Below are 14,333 nucleotides of genomic sequence, written 5' to 3'. Positions count from 1 at the left end.
CTTAATTGATTTTAAGTAACTGAATTTATTCTACTTGATACTTTCATTTAATCTGATTCAAACACCACTTCCTCTTGTTATAATTGGTCACAGCTCAAGTATTATAATCTTATGCTCCATGTGGGGGGTGGATTTGCTTGATTTGGGGCTACAGATCTGTTTTCCTTTCCCCCTCGAAATAAATATAGTTTAACATTTTGATATGAAATTGTAGATTGATACAGCGCAAAATGAGTCTATTTGACAATCTTGCCTGAGCTGACAAGGGCAACAACTCATTACCTTTGCTGAGTTCGTAGAAGCAAGTTTGTACAGCGGCTTTCACAACCACTGGGTGCCTCACAACCGATGAACCTGCTCTGAATTGTAGTTACTTTGTGGTACAGGGCATGCTACAGTCATTTTGTGCAGAGCAAGATGCCTTAAACTCCCCTATACCTACAAAGAACAATACAGCACAGGATACAGGCCTTTCGGCCCTCCAAGCCTGCGCCGCTCATTGGTCCAACTAGACCATTCTTTTGTATCCTCTTAAAAGTAGTGCCATGGAATCTTTTACATCTGCCTGAGTGAACAAATGGAGCCTTGTTTCAATAAAGCAAACTTGAGCATTGTCAGCTTTTGTGTCAGTCATCTCCCGTTCCTCCTTACCATTCAAATGTCTTCAATGAAGACTGTTCTTGATTTAATCATTGCAACGTAATACGCTTAAGGAAAGTTAGTAGGATGGGGAGTGGAAAATCTAATTATTCTTTTGCAATTTTAAAATTATAGGGGTCACTTTTATGTCTCAACTTTTTTCCATTTATTTAAATTACCTGGATGAAGAAACCGAAGGCGTGGTTGAAAGGTTTGCTGACAACACAAAGATAGGCAGGAAAGTAATTTGTGAAGATGACCCCAGGAGGGTACAAAGGGGCATTATTAGGTTAAGTGAGTGGGCAAAGATCTGGCAAATGGAGTATCATGCAGGCAAATGTGAAATTGTCAGGGAGAATTGAAAAGAAATTTAATACCAACATGGGAAGAGATTTCAGAGCTCAGGAATCAGAAAGATCTGGTTGTCCTGGTGCGTGAATCATTTAAGGCTAGTAGACTGGTACAGCAAGTAATTAGGAAAGCTATAGTGAGGAAATGGAATACAAAATGTGGGAGGGAGGTCATGTTTCAGTTATACACAGCACAGATGTGACCATATTTGGGGTACTAAGTGTTGTATTAGACTTCTTGTTTAAGCAAAGATGTAAATGCATTGGGAGCAGTTCATAGAATAGAATCCCTACAGCGCAGAAGAAGGCCATTCAGCCTATCGGATGTGCACCGATACTCCAGGGGATGGACAAGTTGGGCCGAAGGGCTTGTTTCCATGCTGTAAACCTCTATGACTCTATCCCGTCCAGGCCCTATTCCTGTAGCCCCAAGGATTTACCCCACTAACCCCCTTAACGTATGCATGTTGGGACACTAAGGGACAATTTAGCGTGGCCAATCCATATAAGCTGCACGCCTTTGGATGTCGTCTGCTACATTAATACCAAGAATGGGCGGTTGCCTTGTGAGGAAAGCTTGTACAGGTTAGGCTTGGATTGGGGGTGACATGGTGGCACAGTGGTTAGCACTGCTGCCTCACAGTGCCTAGGACCAATGTTCGATTTCCAGCTTGAGTCACTGTCTGTTTGGAGTTTGCATGTTCTCCCCATGTATGCATGGGTTTCCTCCGAAAGCTCCGGTTTCCACCCACAGTCTGAAAGACATGCTGGTTAGGTGCATTGATCTGAATAGGAACTGGAGTGTGGCGACTAGAGGAATTTCACAGTAACTTCATTGCATTGTTAATGTAAGCCTTACTTGTACTAATAAATAAGGTTTAACTTTGTATTTACTGGCGTGTAGAAGAGTAAGAAGCAACTTGACTGAAATCTTTAACATCCTGAAGGGTATTGACAGGGTGGATATTTCCTCTTGTGAGTGAATTTAGAATTAAGGGTCACTCCTGAAAAACAACAGGCCACTCATTTATGACGAGAAAAGGAGAATTTTTTCCATTGAGGGTCATGAGTGTTTGCTTCCATTGTCTTTTGAGGAAGAGAGTTCCAGAGTCTCTTAACACTTATAAGGCCAATCTAGAGAAATTCTTGGTAATCAAGGCTTGAAAGGTTATTGGGATTCGGCAGGAATGTGGGGTTGAGGTTATAGTCCAGCCATGAACTAATTGAATGGCAGAGCAGGTTCGAGGGGCTGAGTGGCCTACTCCTGTTCCCTAGTTTGTATATTCATTCAGGGGATGACAGAAAGCACTTCAAAGAGTAATTGAAATCTGGAACATATTTCCAGTAAAAAGTTATTGAGTCTGCGCGTCAGTTGCAAATTTCAAAATTGAAATCAATGCCTCTTTATTGGGCAAGGGTAGAAGGGCTAAGAATCAGATCAGCCGTGATCCCATTGAATGGTGGAGCAAGCCTGAGGGGCTGAATGGTCGGCATCCGTTCACATGTTTGGGAGCAGTTACTCTAACTTAGATCATGAGTTCCTACTTAAAACCTTGTTCCCAATTTTGTTTTATCTGCTTTTACTGTGTCTTCAATTGCATCCTCCTTTTTTTTTCTCTTCATCTTAGATGAAACCAAGCTCAAACTTTGGAACATCACTATCAGTAAGAATGTACTTCAGCTGCCAAGCATCTTCCATCACCTCCCGCATCTGCTCGCCCGAGAAGACAGTTTTCAGCCGTCTGTCTATCTGGGACAGAAGAGAACTGGAGGTGAGAAAGAAATTGACTGACGCAAAAACATTGAGCTGATTTCAAAATCATTGCTTTGAATCTTTTAATTAAGCCCCATTGATAGGTTGGCATGCAAGAAATGGAAATACATTAGTCATTCAAACTTGCACCAAAATTCTACTGCCCACGTTCTAACTCGCACCTAGACATTGTCACGCTGTTTGCTGGACCTACATTAGTTACCGGATCTGGCAATGTCTTAACTATGAAATTCTCATCTAAACTAAAAGTAAAATACTGCAGATCCTAGGCACTAGGTGCCTGGAATTTGCTGCCAAATTTGGTGGTTGAGGCAAACCCCACCCCCCCTCCGGAGAATGATCTGGCCTCACTCCCCCAACCCCACCCCCTCAGCCCCCACCACCACTAGTGAGTGATCGGGCCTCCTTCCCCACCACCCGCCACCACCAGAGATATAACCCCCCCCCCCCAACTACCACCAGCAAGAGGAACGATCTGGCCTTACTCCCCCCCACCCAAACCCTGAGAATGACGTGGCCTCACTCCTCCCACTTCCTCCTCCCCCACCCCTGCCAGCACCAAAGATCCATCTGCGCTCCCCCCACCCCAAACCAGCAGTGAGCGATTTTTTTTTCCCTCCCCCACCCTTCCCAACACCCAAGAGAATGATCTGGCCTCACTTCCCCCACCCCAGAGAATGAATGATTGGTCGGGCCTCACTCCCTCTGCACAACCAGAGATATACTTCCCAGACAACAATCTGGCCTCACTCTCCCATTCCGCCCCCCCCCCCAACAGAATGATCTGACCCTCCTCCCCCTCCCTCTCCCTCTCCCTCACCGCCGATCTAAGTCAGAGAGCCGTTGGAAGCTCCGAACTCTCATCTTCAGGAGCTGGAGCACCTGATTCAGACTTTTATTCAACAGGTTCATTTTGGTGCGATTCTGCATCAGCAAACATGGTGGTAAAGGAAGAAATGCTGATAAAGTTGGGCGGGCAGTTCATTAATTCAATTTAAATGCATGCAAATGCATTTAAATCACCATTGCGCCTGCTTTGAGCATGAATCGGATCACGGCCATTGCCAGGTCTCAGTAAAGTGGCCGTCTGCGTGGGCGTGTGTCGCGTTAGTGGCCTCACATCCGACTTTACCACATTTTCGCGCGACGCAGTGCTAAAACAGGGCCCAGCGTTTCTGTTGTTCTATGGCATCACCATCTAGGCCAGCATTTATTGCCCATCTCTAAGTGCCCTTGAGAATGTGGAAGTGAACCCACCTCTTGAACTGCTGCAGCCCGGATTGTGTAGATACATCCACCGCGCAGTTAGGGAGTTCCATTAATTTGACCCAGTGACAGCAAAGGAACGGCGATCTGCTTCCAAGTCATGGATTGTGTGTGCCCTGGAGGGGAACTTGCTGGTGGAAGTGACCCCATGCATCTGCTGTCCTTGTCCTTCTGATGGTAGAGATTATGGGTTTGGAAGGTGCTCCATTAAGGAGCCTTGGTGAGTTGGTGAATGCATCTTGTAGTCGGTATACACTGCTGCCACTGTGCCTCAGTGGTGGAGCAAGTGAGTGTTTAAGTTGGTGAATGTGGTGCCAATCAAACAGGTGGCTGTTGTTTGATGTATAAATTCTGCTCTGTATTATTGACAAAATCTTAATCCATTACCTGGGCTGTCCTTTTGATCCACAGTTTCGATAGTGATGGGAGTCCCGACCGTCAAGAGGGAAGTGCACAGTTACCTGATAGACACGTTAAACTCCCTCATTTATGAACTGACCCCAGAGGAAAAGCAAGACTGTGTGATTGTTGTGCTCATTGCAGAGGTGAGTGAAACCACACTTGCGGATTTGTGTTGAGGGATGATTTATTCAAGTTCTTCAAATGATAAAGGGTTCATTGGGAGGGATACAGAGAAACTTCCTTTTGGTCTGGGCAGTGCAGAAGAAGAGGGATTTTTAAAAATTATTAAAGGAGCAAGAAACCAATCCAGGTGCCACACTGCTGACAATCTGGAGTTACATGTTAATGAGACAGAGTAAGGCTGAAAGATTTTCTTTGCCTCAAGGGCATGCGAACCAGATCTTTTTTACGGTTATTTGGTAGTTTTATGGTCATCTTTCTATTCCGACTGAGATTCGAAATTGTGCCTCTGTTATTTGGTCCAGGCTTTTAGATTACTAGTTCACAACATGACCGTCACTAAGATACCATTAACTGGTCATTTATTTTGTGTATATAGGAACATGTTATTTTTTGAGGGCTTTGTCCTCATATACTCAGGTCAGCCAAAAACTTGTACCTACTGGATAAGGGCAGAGATTCATCTAGCAACACACCTGAGTTCCCCCTACCATCACACCCTCCTGTCCGTGACCACTAACAAGACCTGCCTAACCTAAGGGCTGTGACTGCATCTTGGATCCAAGTGTCTGGGTGAATCTTTCCTCTCCATTATATCTTGCAATGTCAAAAACTCAGAGCCTAACTCAATAACTCTGAACTGGAATTCCTGATACAGATGCTTATTGTCTGGAAATTCAGTGCTCTACAAACTCCCACATGCTGCACATCACCTGCACTGCCTGCCACCCCGATGTAACCTTACTTTAATGACTCATGACTTAATGAAATTAGAATTAGGCACTCTTTTAAACTGCTTTACTCCTTCTATTTTGTTTACAGATTTTTAATATTTGAGAAAATATTATAATTTACTAAGAGTCAAGTATATAGAGATGATGAAAAGTGAGAATCCATTAATGTCACAATTATTACAGCGCAGAAGGAAGCCATTGGTCTCATCATGTCTGCACCAGTTCCTCAAATGAGCATCAAGATTTATCCCCCTGCTTTTTCCCCATACCCCTGCACATTGTTTCTATTGAAGTAATCATCTAATGCCCTCTTGAATGCTTCGATTGAATCTGTCTCCACCACACATCCAGACAGAGCATTCAAGACCTGAACTGTTCTGTGTGAAAAAGTTTTATCCTCACATCACATTTGCTTCTCTTGCAAACCACTTAAAACCTTTGCATCCTCATTCTTGATCATTCTACCAATGGGAACAGCTTCTCCTGATTTACTCTGTCACACCGTCTTATGATTTTGAATACCTCAATCAAATCTCCTCTTAGCCTTCTCTCCAAGGAGAACATTTCCATCCTTTCCAATCTATCCTCATAATTGAAATTTCTCACTGCTGGAACCATTCTTGTAAACCTCTTCTTCGCTCTCTCCTATGTGTTCACATCCTTTCTATAGTGTGGTGCCCAGAACTGTAAACAATATTCCAGCTGAGGTCTAACTAGTGTCTTGTATAAGTTCAGCATAACCTCCTTGCCCCTGCACTCTATTAATAAGGCCTAGAATATGTGCTTTATTAACTGTTCTCTTCACATGCCCTGCCACCTTCAATGATCTATGCACACATACACCATAAGTCTATATGACATAGGAGCAGAATTAGGCCACTCGACCCATCGAGTCTGCTCCACTATTCAAACATGGCTGATATTTTTCTCATCCCCATTCTCCTGCCTTTTCCCCATAACCCCTGACCGCCTTATTAATCAAGAACCTATCTATCTTGGTCTTGAAGACACTCAATGATGTGGCCTCCACAGCCTTCTGCAGCAAAGAGTTCCACAGATCCACCACTCTCTGGCTGAAGAAATTCCTCCTCATCTCTGTTTTAAAGAATCATCCCTTTAGATTGTGCCCTTTGGTTCTAGTTTTTCCTACTACTGGAAACATCCTCTCCATGTCCACTCTATCCAGGTCTCGCAGTATCCTGAAAGTTTCAATAAGATCCCCCTTCATCCTTCTAAACTCCAACGAGTACAGACCCAGAGTCCTCAACCATTCCTCATACGACAAGCTTTTCATCCCAGGGATCATTCTTGTGAACCTCCTCTGGACCCTTTCTAAGGCCAGCATATCCTTCCTTCGATATGGGGCCCAAAACTGCTCACAGTACTCCAAGTGGGGTCTGACCAGAGCCTTATACAGCTTCAGAAGTATGTCCCTGCTCTTGTATTCTAGCCCTCTCGACATGAATGCTAACATTGCATTGGCCTTCTTAACTGCCAACTGTTCCTGCACCCCTTAATGAATTTTACCCCTTATTTTATATAATCTCCCCATGTTCTTCCTATCAAAGTGTATCAGCTCACGCTTCTCCGCATTGAACTTCATCTGCTACCTATCTGCTCACTCCACTTATGTCTATGTCCTTTTCAAGTTCAGTGCTGACCTCTTCACACTTTACAATATTTCCAAGTTTTGTCATTTGCAAACTTCGAAATTGTCCCCTACGTGCCAAGATCTAGATCATTAATATATATCAGTAAAAGCAAAGGCCCCAATACTAACCCCTGGGAACACCACTACAAACCTTCCTCCAGTCCAAAAGATTATCTATTGACCATAACTCTATGCTTCCTATTATTTAGCTAATTTTGTATCCTTGTTGCCACTATCCCTTTTATTCCACGAGGTATAACTTTTCTCAAGTCTTGTGTGACACTGTATCGAATGCCTTCTGAAAGTCCATGTAAACCACTTCAACAGCATTACCCTCATCGGCCCTTTCTGTTACCTCCTCAAAAAGCTCCAGCAAGTTAGTTAAACATGATTTCCCCTTTAGAAATCCATGCTAGCTCTTTCTAATCAACACATATTTTTCCTTGTGATAACTAATTCTATCCCAAATAATTGTTTCTAGAAGCTTGCCCACCAGTGATGCTAAACTCAGTGATCTGTAATTGCTGGGCTTTTCCTTACAAATTTTTTTGAGCAAGGGCATAACATTTGCAATTCTCCAGCCCTCTGGCCACCTGCTCCAAGTCTATCAAAGACTGAAAGATTATGGCCAGTACCCCTGCAATTTTCAAACTCACTTCCTTCAATATGCTTAGTTGCATCTCATCTGGTGCCTCGTCAACTTTCAGTAGCAACAGTCAGTTCAGTATCTCCTCCTTAAAGGCTCCACCTTTGAACCCTTCTAGAGACAGAATTTCCTTGACTGCCACCATGTCCTGGGTAGCATCTACCTCCTTGGTAAAAATGGAAGCAAGGTATTCATTTAATACCTCGACCACGCTTCCTGTCTCCATGTGTAAATTCAGTTTTAGGTTCCTAATCGCCTCTATTTCTTTTACCATTCCTTTACTATTTATATGCCGAGAGACTTTGGAATACCCCTTTATGTTTATTGCCAATCTTTTCTCATAATCTTTGTTACCCTATGTGCTCACCTCCCCTCTAAACCTTATGTATTCTACTTGACTCACAATTTTTTGTATTTTCAATCTGACATCTGTCATAAGCGGACTTTTTCTTTATCTTAATTTCCATCTCCTTTTTCCTTCGAGAAACCCTGGATGTTTGTCCTACCTTTCCCTTTTAAGATAATGTACCTTGACGATGTTGGATCATTTCTGTTTTGAAGTTAGTCCTTTGTTCAGCTGCAGCTTTTTCGGACAGCCTTTCAGTCCAGTCTAACCAGCTCCACTTTTCCCCATTGAAGTTGAATCTCCCCTAGTTAATTAATTTTACTCTGGATTGCCTGTTTTGCGTTTCCTATCATCATCCTAAACCTTACAATATGATTGATCACTATCCCCTAAATGTTCCCCCATTGACACTTGATCTTCTTGGCTCACTTGATTGCCAAGAATCAGGTTTAACAGTGCAATCTTTCTGGATACGTACTGCTTTAGAAATTTTCCTGAACACAATCTAGGACTTTTTTTCCACTCCTCTCCATCCTTTACAGCATCACAGCCTCAGTCTACATTCAGGTCAGTAAAGTCCCCCATTAAAATTACTCTATAATGTTTGCATCTCTCTAATTTTCCTGCAAATTTGTCCTTCTTCATCCTTCCCACTTGTTGACGGTCTATAGACTACACTGGACGATATAATTGCACCCTTTTGATTCCTTGATCATCTGTGATGTTTGGTAGGGTTCCAGTGGGTACGTAGGTAACTGCTAAAGCTGATCTGTGCTCAGAATGTTCTGCTGCAATTAGGATAGGATACTGCAGATGGGTAAGTTTTTGGATGAGTTTGCTGCATCAGGATTTGCCCTCCCTGCATTTTCTCTCTGCCTCTGATATGCAGTAGCTTCCAAAACAAGCCACGCCATCTTTTATTTAATTGCATCAGGTGTAGTGTTCCTGGACAAGCTACTCTCTCAACCTAATTAAAAACTGAACATAATGGTAAGGCAATCTATTTGATCAAACTGGTTTCTTTAATTTTTAAATAATTGATAGATCTGGTTTGTTATAGATCAAATTAAATGTTTTATCTGCAAATGTACTCGCACGTGCCTGCTTGTGCTGTTAAGCCATCATGTAGTTTCTCCTGTGCTGCTCACTGACTCACAGAGACCTTTTGCTCCGAGCTTCACCCTTTTCACTCTTGCGTTTTATTTTTGTTTACAAGAGCTCGGCTTTTAGTAAGTTGGCTGCTGCGTTTCCTACACTAGCATAATTGCTGTACTTCGCTGGTTGTAAAGTATGTTAGGACATCCCAAATGTGTTGTAGAAACACAAGCCTTTAAATGTTTTATAATCATAGAATCCCTACATTGCAGAAGGAGGCCATTCAGCCCATTGAGTCTGCACTGACCACGATTCCACCCAGGGCCTATTCCCGTGACCCCATTTACCCTGCCAGTCCCCCTGACACTAGGATCAATTTGGCATGGCCGGTTTTTTTTTGCCTGTAGCTAATCATTCCACTTAATCAACTCTCCAATCTCTTCAATGAACTGATTCTTGTATGATTTGTGAGATTTTATTTCACTCCGCTGCTTTTCCGAATACAGAATGAGGACAGATTTGAAGCTAGTGTTGAAATCACTTGGTAGCCGACACAGTTCAACATGATAATTCTATTAAGTACTGAAATTGTTTTCTGCCTCAATGATTCAGTAGTATGTAAGGCTTTTCAATTTGTGGATCAAGTCAGCTGAGTGTTACAATCCCAGTTGATCATAGAATCTTTTGAATGGACCTACATTGCATTAAGTTGATCTTTTGCTACACCCTGGCTATGACTATAACACTACATCCTGCACTCTCTCCTTTCCTTCTCTATGAGCAGCATGTTCTGTCTGTGTAGCGCACAAGAAACAATGCTTTTCACTGTATGCTAATACCTGTGACAATAATAAACCAAATCAAAATCCCTACAGTGCTGAAGGAGGCAGTTTGGCCCATCAAGCCTGCACCAACAATGATCCCGGATCCTATCCCCGTAACCCCATAAATTTACCCTGCTAGTCCCCCTGATGCTAATGGACAATTTGTCATGGCCAATGTGCACCTAACCAGCATGTCTTCCAGACTGTAGGAGGAATCCGGAGCACCTGGAGGAAACCCATGCAGACGCGGGGAGAATGTACAAACTCCACACAGACAGTGACCCAAGCCAGGAATTGAACCCAGGTCTCTGGTGCTGTGAAGCAATAGTGCTAACCACTGTGCCACCATGCCATTCTGGGACCTTCCCGTCATGTTGATGTTACCCAACTCAAAAGGCTGACTTTTTTTTTTACGAAACATGGATTAACAGAGTCACAGCACTGCTGATTAGCTTTTAACAACATTTATTAAATATGAGAACTTTGATTATGATAGTCCTTCTCTCTCACTTCACAAAAGTACACAGATTTTAAGGATACGTCAGGTTACAAAATATATCTTGTGTTATAATGTTCTCATAGTAGCCTATTCATTTATAGGGACTGTGGTTGGACACCCTTCACCCTGAAACCAAATGGCAGAACCTCTGTGGATTTATCCTCGAATCCTCCTCGATAATTATTAGACTGTTAGCCAATGGCCCTCAATGGACTCCAGCTTCCACATGAGCGTTTCCCAAAAATACACATCTCTTCCGAACAGTGCTTTCCTCAGCTATTTCCAACTCTGCTTTCTGTATTCCTCTGCCTTGAATGTGCATTCAAGCTTCCACACAATCTCACAGGTATCCAGCCACTGTTAGAATGGTATTTCTTCACAGGCTGTAATAAGGTCACCAGCGTTAAGATATTTTCAGGTATCTGGCTTCTTGCTAGTTGACTTCGCCAGATCTGCACTTTTTAGCTCTGCCCTTCAGTGAACAGTAGCGTGTTCAAATTCAATTTCAAATAGAAACATGGAAAATAGGAGCAGGTGTAGGCCATTCAGCCTTTTGGGCCTGCTGTGCCATTGATTATAATCATGGCTGATTATCCAACTCAGTAACCTTTCCCCCTATTCCTTTGATTCATGTTTTTCCCATATCCTTAGACTGTGACTCCTGGTTTTGGAATCCCCAACATTGGGAACATCCTTCTTGCATCTACCTTGTCTAGTCCTGTTAGAATTTAATGCTTATCTATGAGATCTCCCTCATTCTTCTAAACTCCAGCAAATATGCTCCTAACTGACTCCCCAACTCCTCATATGTCAGTCCTGCCATCCCAGGAACCAGTCTGTTAAACCTTTGTTGTGCTTCCTTCTCAGGACAGCCATCCTCAGATAAGGAAATTAAAATTGCATGCAATATCCCAGGTGTGCCCTCACTAAAGCCCTGTATAATTGCAGCAAGACATCCCTGCTCCTGTATGCAATGAAGACCAACGTACCATTTGCTTTTTTTTTTGCTGTCTGCAGCATCAGCATGCTTACTTTAAGTGACTGGTGTACAAGGACACCCAGGTCTTGTTTACCTCTCTCAATCTACAGCCATTCAGATCATAATCTGACTACCTGTTTTCCTACCAAAGTGGTTAACCTCACATTGATCCACATTGTATTGCACCTGTATTGGCCCAATTGCTCAACTTGTCCAAATCACACTGAAGCACCTCTACATCCTCCTCACAGCTCACCCTCCCACCCAGATTTGTATCGTCTGCAATTAGTTCCCTCATCTAAGTCATTAATATATATTGTGAATAGCTGGAGTCCTAGCACTGATCCCTGTGGTACCCAACTGATCACTGCCTGCAACATGGAAAAAGACCTGTTTATTCCTACTCTTTGTTTTCAGTCTACCAACCAGTTTTCTATCCATATCGACACATTACCTCAAATTCCATGCACTTTAATTTTCCGTGCTAATCTCTTACGTGGGACCTTGTCGAAATCTCCTGAAAGTCCAAATAAACAATATCCGCTGGCTCCCCATTAACATCTCTACTATTTATATCTTTGAAGAATTCCAGTAGATCTGTCAAGTATGATTCCCTTTTGTGTACGATACTGACTTTGTCCAATCCAGCCACTGTTTTCCAAGTTCCCTGCTATTAAATTTTTATAATGGAGTCTAGTGTTATTCCCCAGTACTGATGCCAGGCTGACTGGACATTCCATGTTTTCTCTCTACCTCCCTTTTTAATTTGTGGGGTTACATTAGCTGCTCTCCAATTTGTAGGAACTGTTCCAGAGTCTACTGAACCTTGGAAGATGACTAGCACTGCATCCACTATTTCCTGGGCCACTTCCCTAAGTATTCTGGGATTTGGCTCTGGATCTTCAATCCCATCAATTTCCCTAAAACCATTTCCTTAGTAAAATTGATTTCCTTCAGTTCCTAGGTCTCACTAATCCCTGCGTTCCCCAACATTTCTGGTACATTATTTGTGCCTTCTTTTGTGAAGACAGAGCCAATAAGTATGTATTTAGTTGGTCAGCCATTTCTTTGTTCCCTCATTATAAATTCCCCTATTCCTGGCTGTAAGGGACCTACATTTGCCTTCATGAGTTTTTTTTCTCTTCACGCACCTATAGAAGATTTTGCAGTCAGTTTTTATGTTCCCTGCAAGTTTACCCTCGTAATCAAATTGACTTTCAAGAGCAAGGCACCTTCTGGCAATTCCTGGGTCTTTAAATCTTCGTTCTTCACCACAGTCACCATGTCCCTTAGTTACATTGCTCTCTTTGTACCCATACCCAGGTTATTTATATAAATAGAAAATGAGAGATGTGAATGTATCCTGATTGGCTCGGACAAGAAACATCCTTGCCCTTGTCTTTCTGTTTTTAGCCGTAATTCTTTCTACATGGCTAAATTCTTCCACCGAAGATTTGTTCCCAAAGGCGTGAGGGTCAAAGTTTAAAGGAGATATACATGGCAAGTTTTTTTTTTACACAGAAGGTGGTGGGCACCTGGAACTCTTCCAGGGAAGCGGAAATGATAGTGACTTTTAAGGAGCATCTTGGCAAACGCATGAATAGGATGGGAGTAGAGGGATACGGTCCCCGGAAAGGCTAGGGAGTTTTAGGTCACACAGGCTACGTGGTCAGTGCAGGCTTGCAGGGTCGAAGGGCCTGTTTGTGTGCTGTAATTTTCTTTGTTCTTTGGTTTTACAGCACACTGCGGTAAAGTTCTGTCTGGGGGAGGGTGAACGGTAATGGATGAGAAATTCCAAGCACCCGATGATTGATTTTCTTTTACCATTGAAGTCAGTGGAATTGAAAATGGTGCAAAGTGTAAAATAGGCTGTCAGTTCACTGCCACCTCTTTAGAGCTGCTGCCCAAGACTGATTTATACCAGTCTTTGTTATCAGCAAATGAGAGGAAAAAATACACAATTAACGCAATATTTTCAGCAACGATATTTTCAACAGTAACAACAGCTCATTTGGATTCAAATTAGAGTCTTTACTAAACAGTTGAGAGGGGCATGGCAGGGGATAAAGACATTGGTAAATGCTGCTTTTGTTATATAAAGGCTGTGCTTTAATTGGTGCTTTTTGTTAGTTACTGTAATTCGCTTAAAGTTCATACACATCTATAAACACAACTCTGCAGGGTTACAGTAATTAGCAGAAGTGCTGGGTTGCTGCCAGCATTAACTTCCTACAATCACCCTTTCATATGGTTTAATGTTTCTTTGCACAGAGGCATCTGGGAAGTCCATATTATTGAAAACAGTAGAACTTAACAGGGTGGTGGTGTGAGGGTCTGGAGAGGATTAAATAACAAGTGTTGTCTGAAGCAGTTGCAAAAGAAAAGCTTTGCTTCTAAAGTTCACCATCTTGCAAAGCATCTATTGTTGTTGCATTTGCTGCGTTTTTTTGGAGGGTTCACAGCTACTAGAACTTGTCTGGTGACCAAATAGGAATGAGTGTCCATGTGACTATTTGCTGCATTTGTACACTCTGTCCCATCCTGTCACATTCTGGCTTTCATTACTTAATTGCTGCCTTGCAATGCTGCCATATCCTTTTGCTTTATAAGCCCACATATCCCCTCTCCAGAACCATCCTCATTCTATTCTGTAAATTGGTAGCTGAAAAGTCATGGGTGGTTACAGGATGGTCTGTTGGATGTGCAGCAGTAAGGATGTCCCATAAAGTGAGGGTTCGTGTTGCCTTGAGAAGTGGTGGGGTCAGTCAGGACATGGGGACATCAACATTAAGCGGTTCAAGGGGGAGAACAGGAATGTCCACATGGCTAATGTTGGGGTCAAGAGTAACAGGGGTAGGTTGTATAGTGATAGGAGGAAGGGAAATTAGGAGGCGGTGAGTATTTGGGAGGATTAGAGGAACAAACTGGGTGATGGGGAAAGATGGGAT

At 42.8% G+C, this 14,333-nt stretch overlaps 1 protein-coding gene across 1 annotated transcript in view; it reads left to right on the top strand.

Annotated features, from left to right (window-relative positions):
- The window catches only part of mgat4b (alpha-1,3-mannosyl-glycoprotein 4-beta-N-acetylglucosaminyltransferase B), a 225,142-nt gene that overhangs the window by 116,352 nt on the left and 94,457 nt on the right, over positions 1-14,333 (top strand). The window contains exons 3-4 of the mRNA XM_080201274.1: positions 2,618-2,761; positions 4,441-4,574. Of these exons, the coding sequence (XP_080057400.1) occupies positions 2,618-2,761; positions 4,441-4,574 (278 nt within the window). The remainder of the gene's footprint in view (positions 1-2,617; positions 2,762-4,440; positions 4,575-14,333) is intronic.

Source organism: Carcharhinus amblyrhynchos, chromosome 13 (genome assembly GCF_965287045.1).
Source record: "Carcharhinus amblyrhynchos chromosome 13, sCarAmb.v2.hapA, whole genome shotgun sequence".
Taxonomy (NCBI): domain Eukaryota; kingdom Metazoa; phylum Chordata; class Chondrichthyes; order Carcharhiniformes; family Carcharhinidae; genus Carcharhinus; species Carcharhinus amblyrhynchos.
This window is presented reverse-complemented; position numbering and strand designations above follow the sequence as displayed.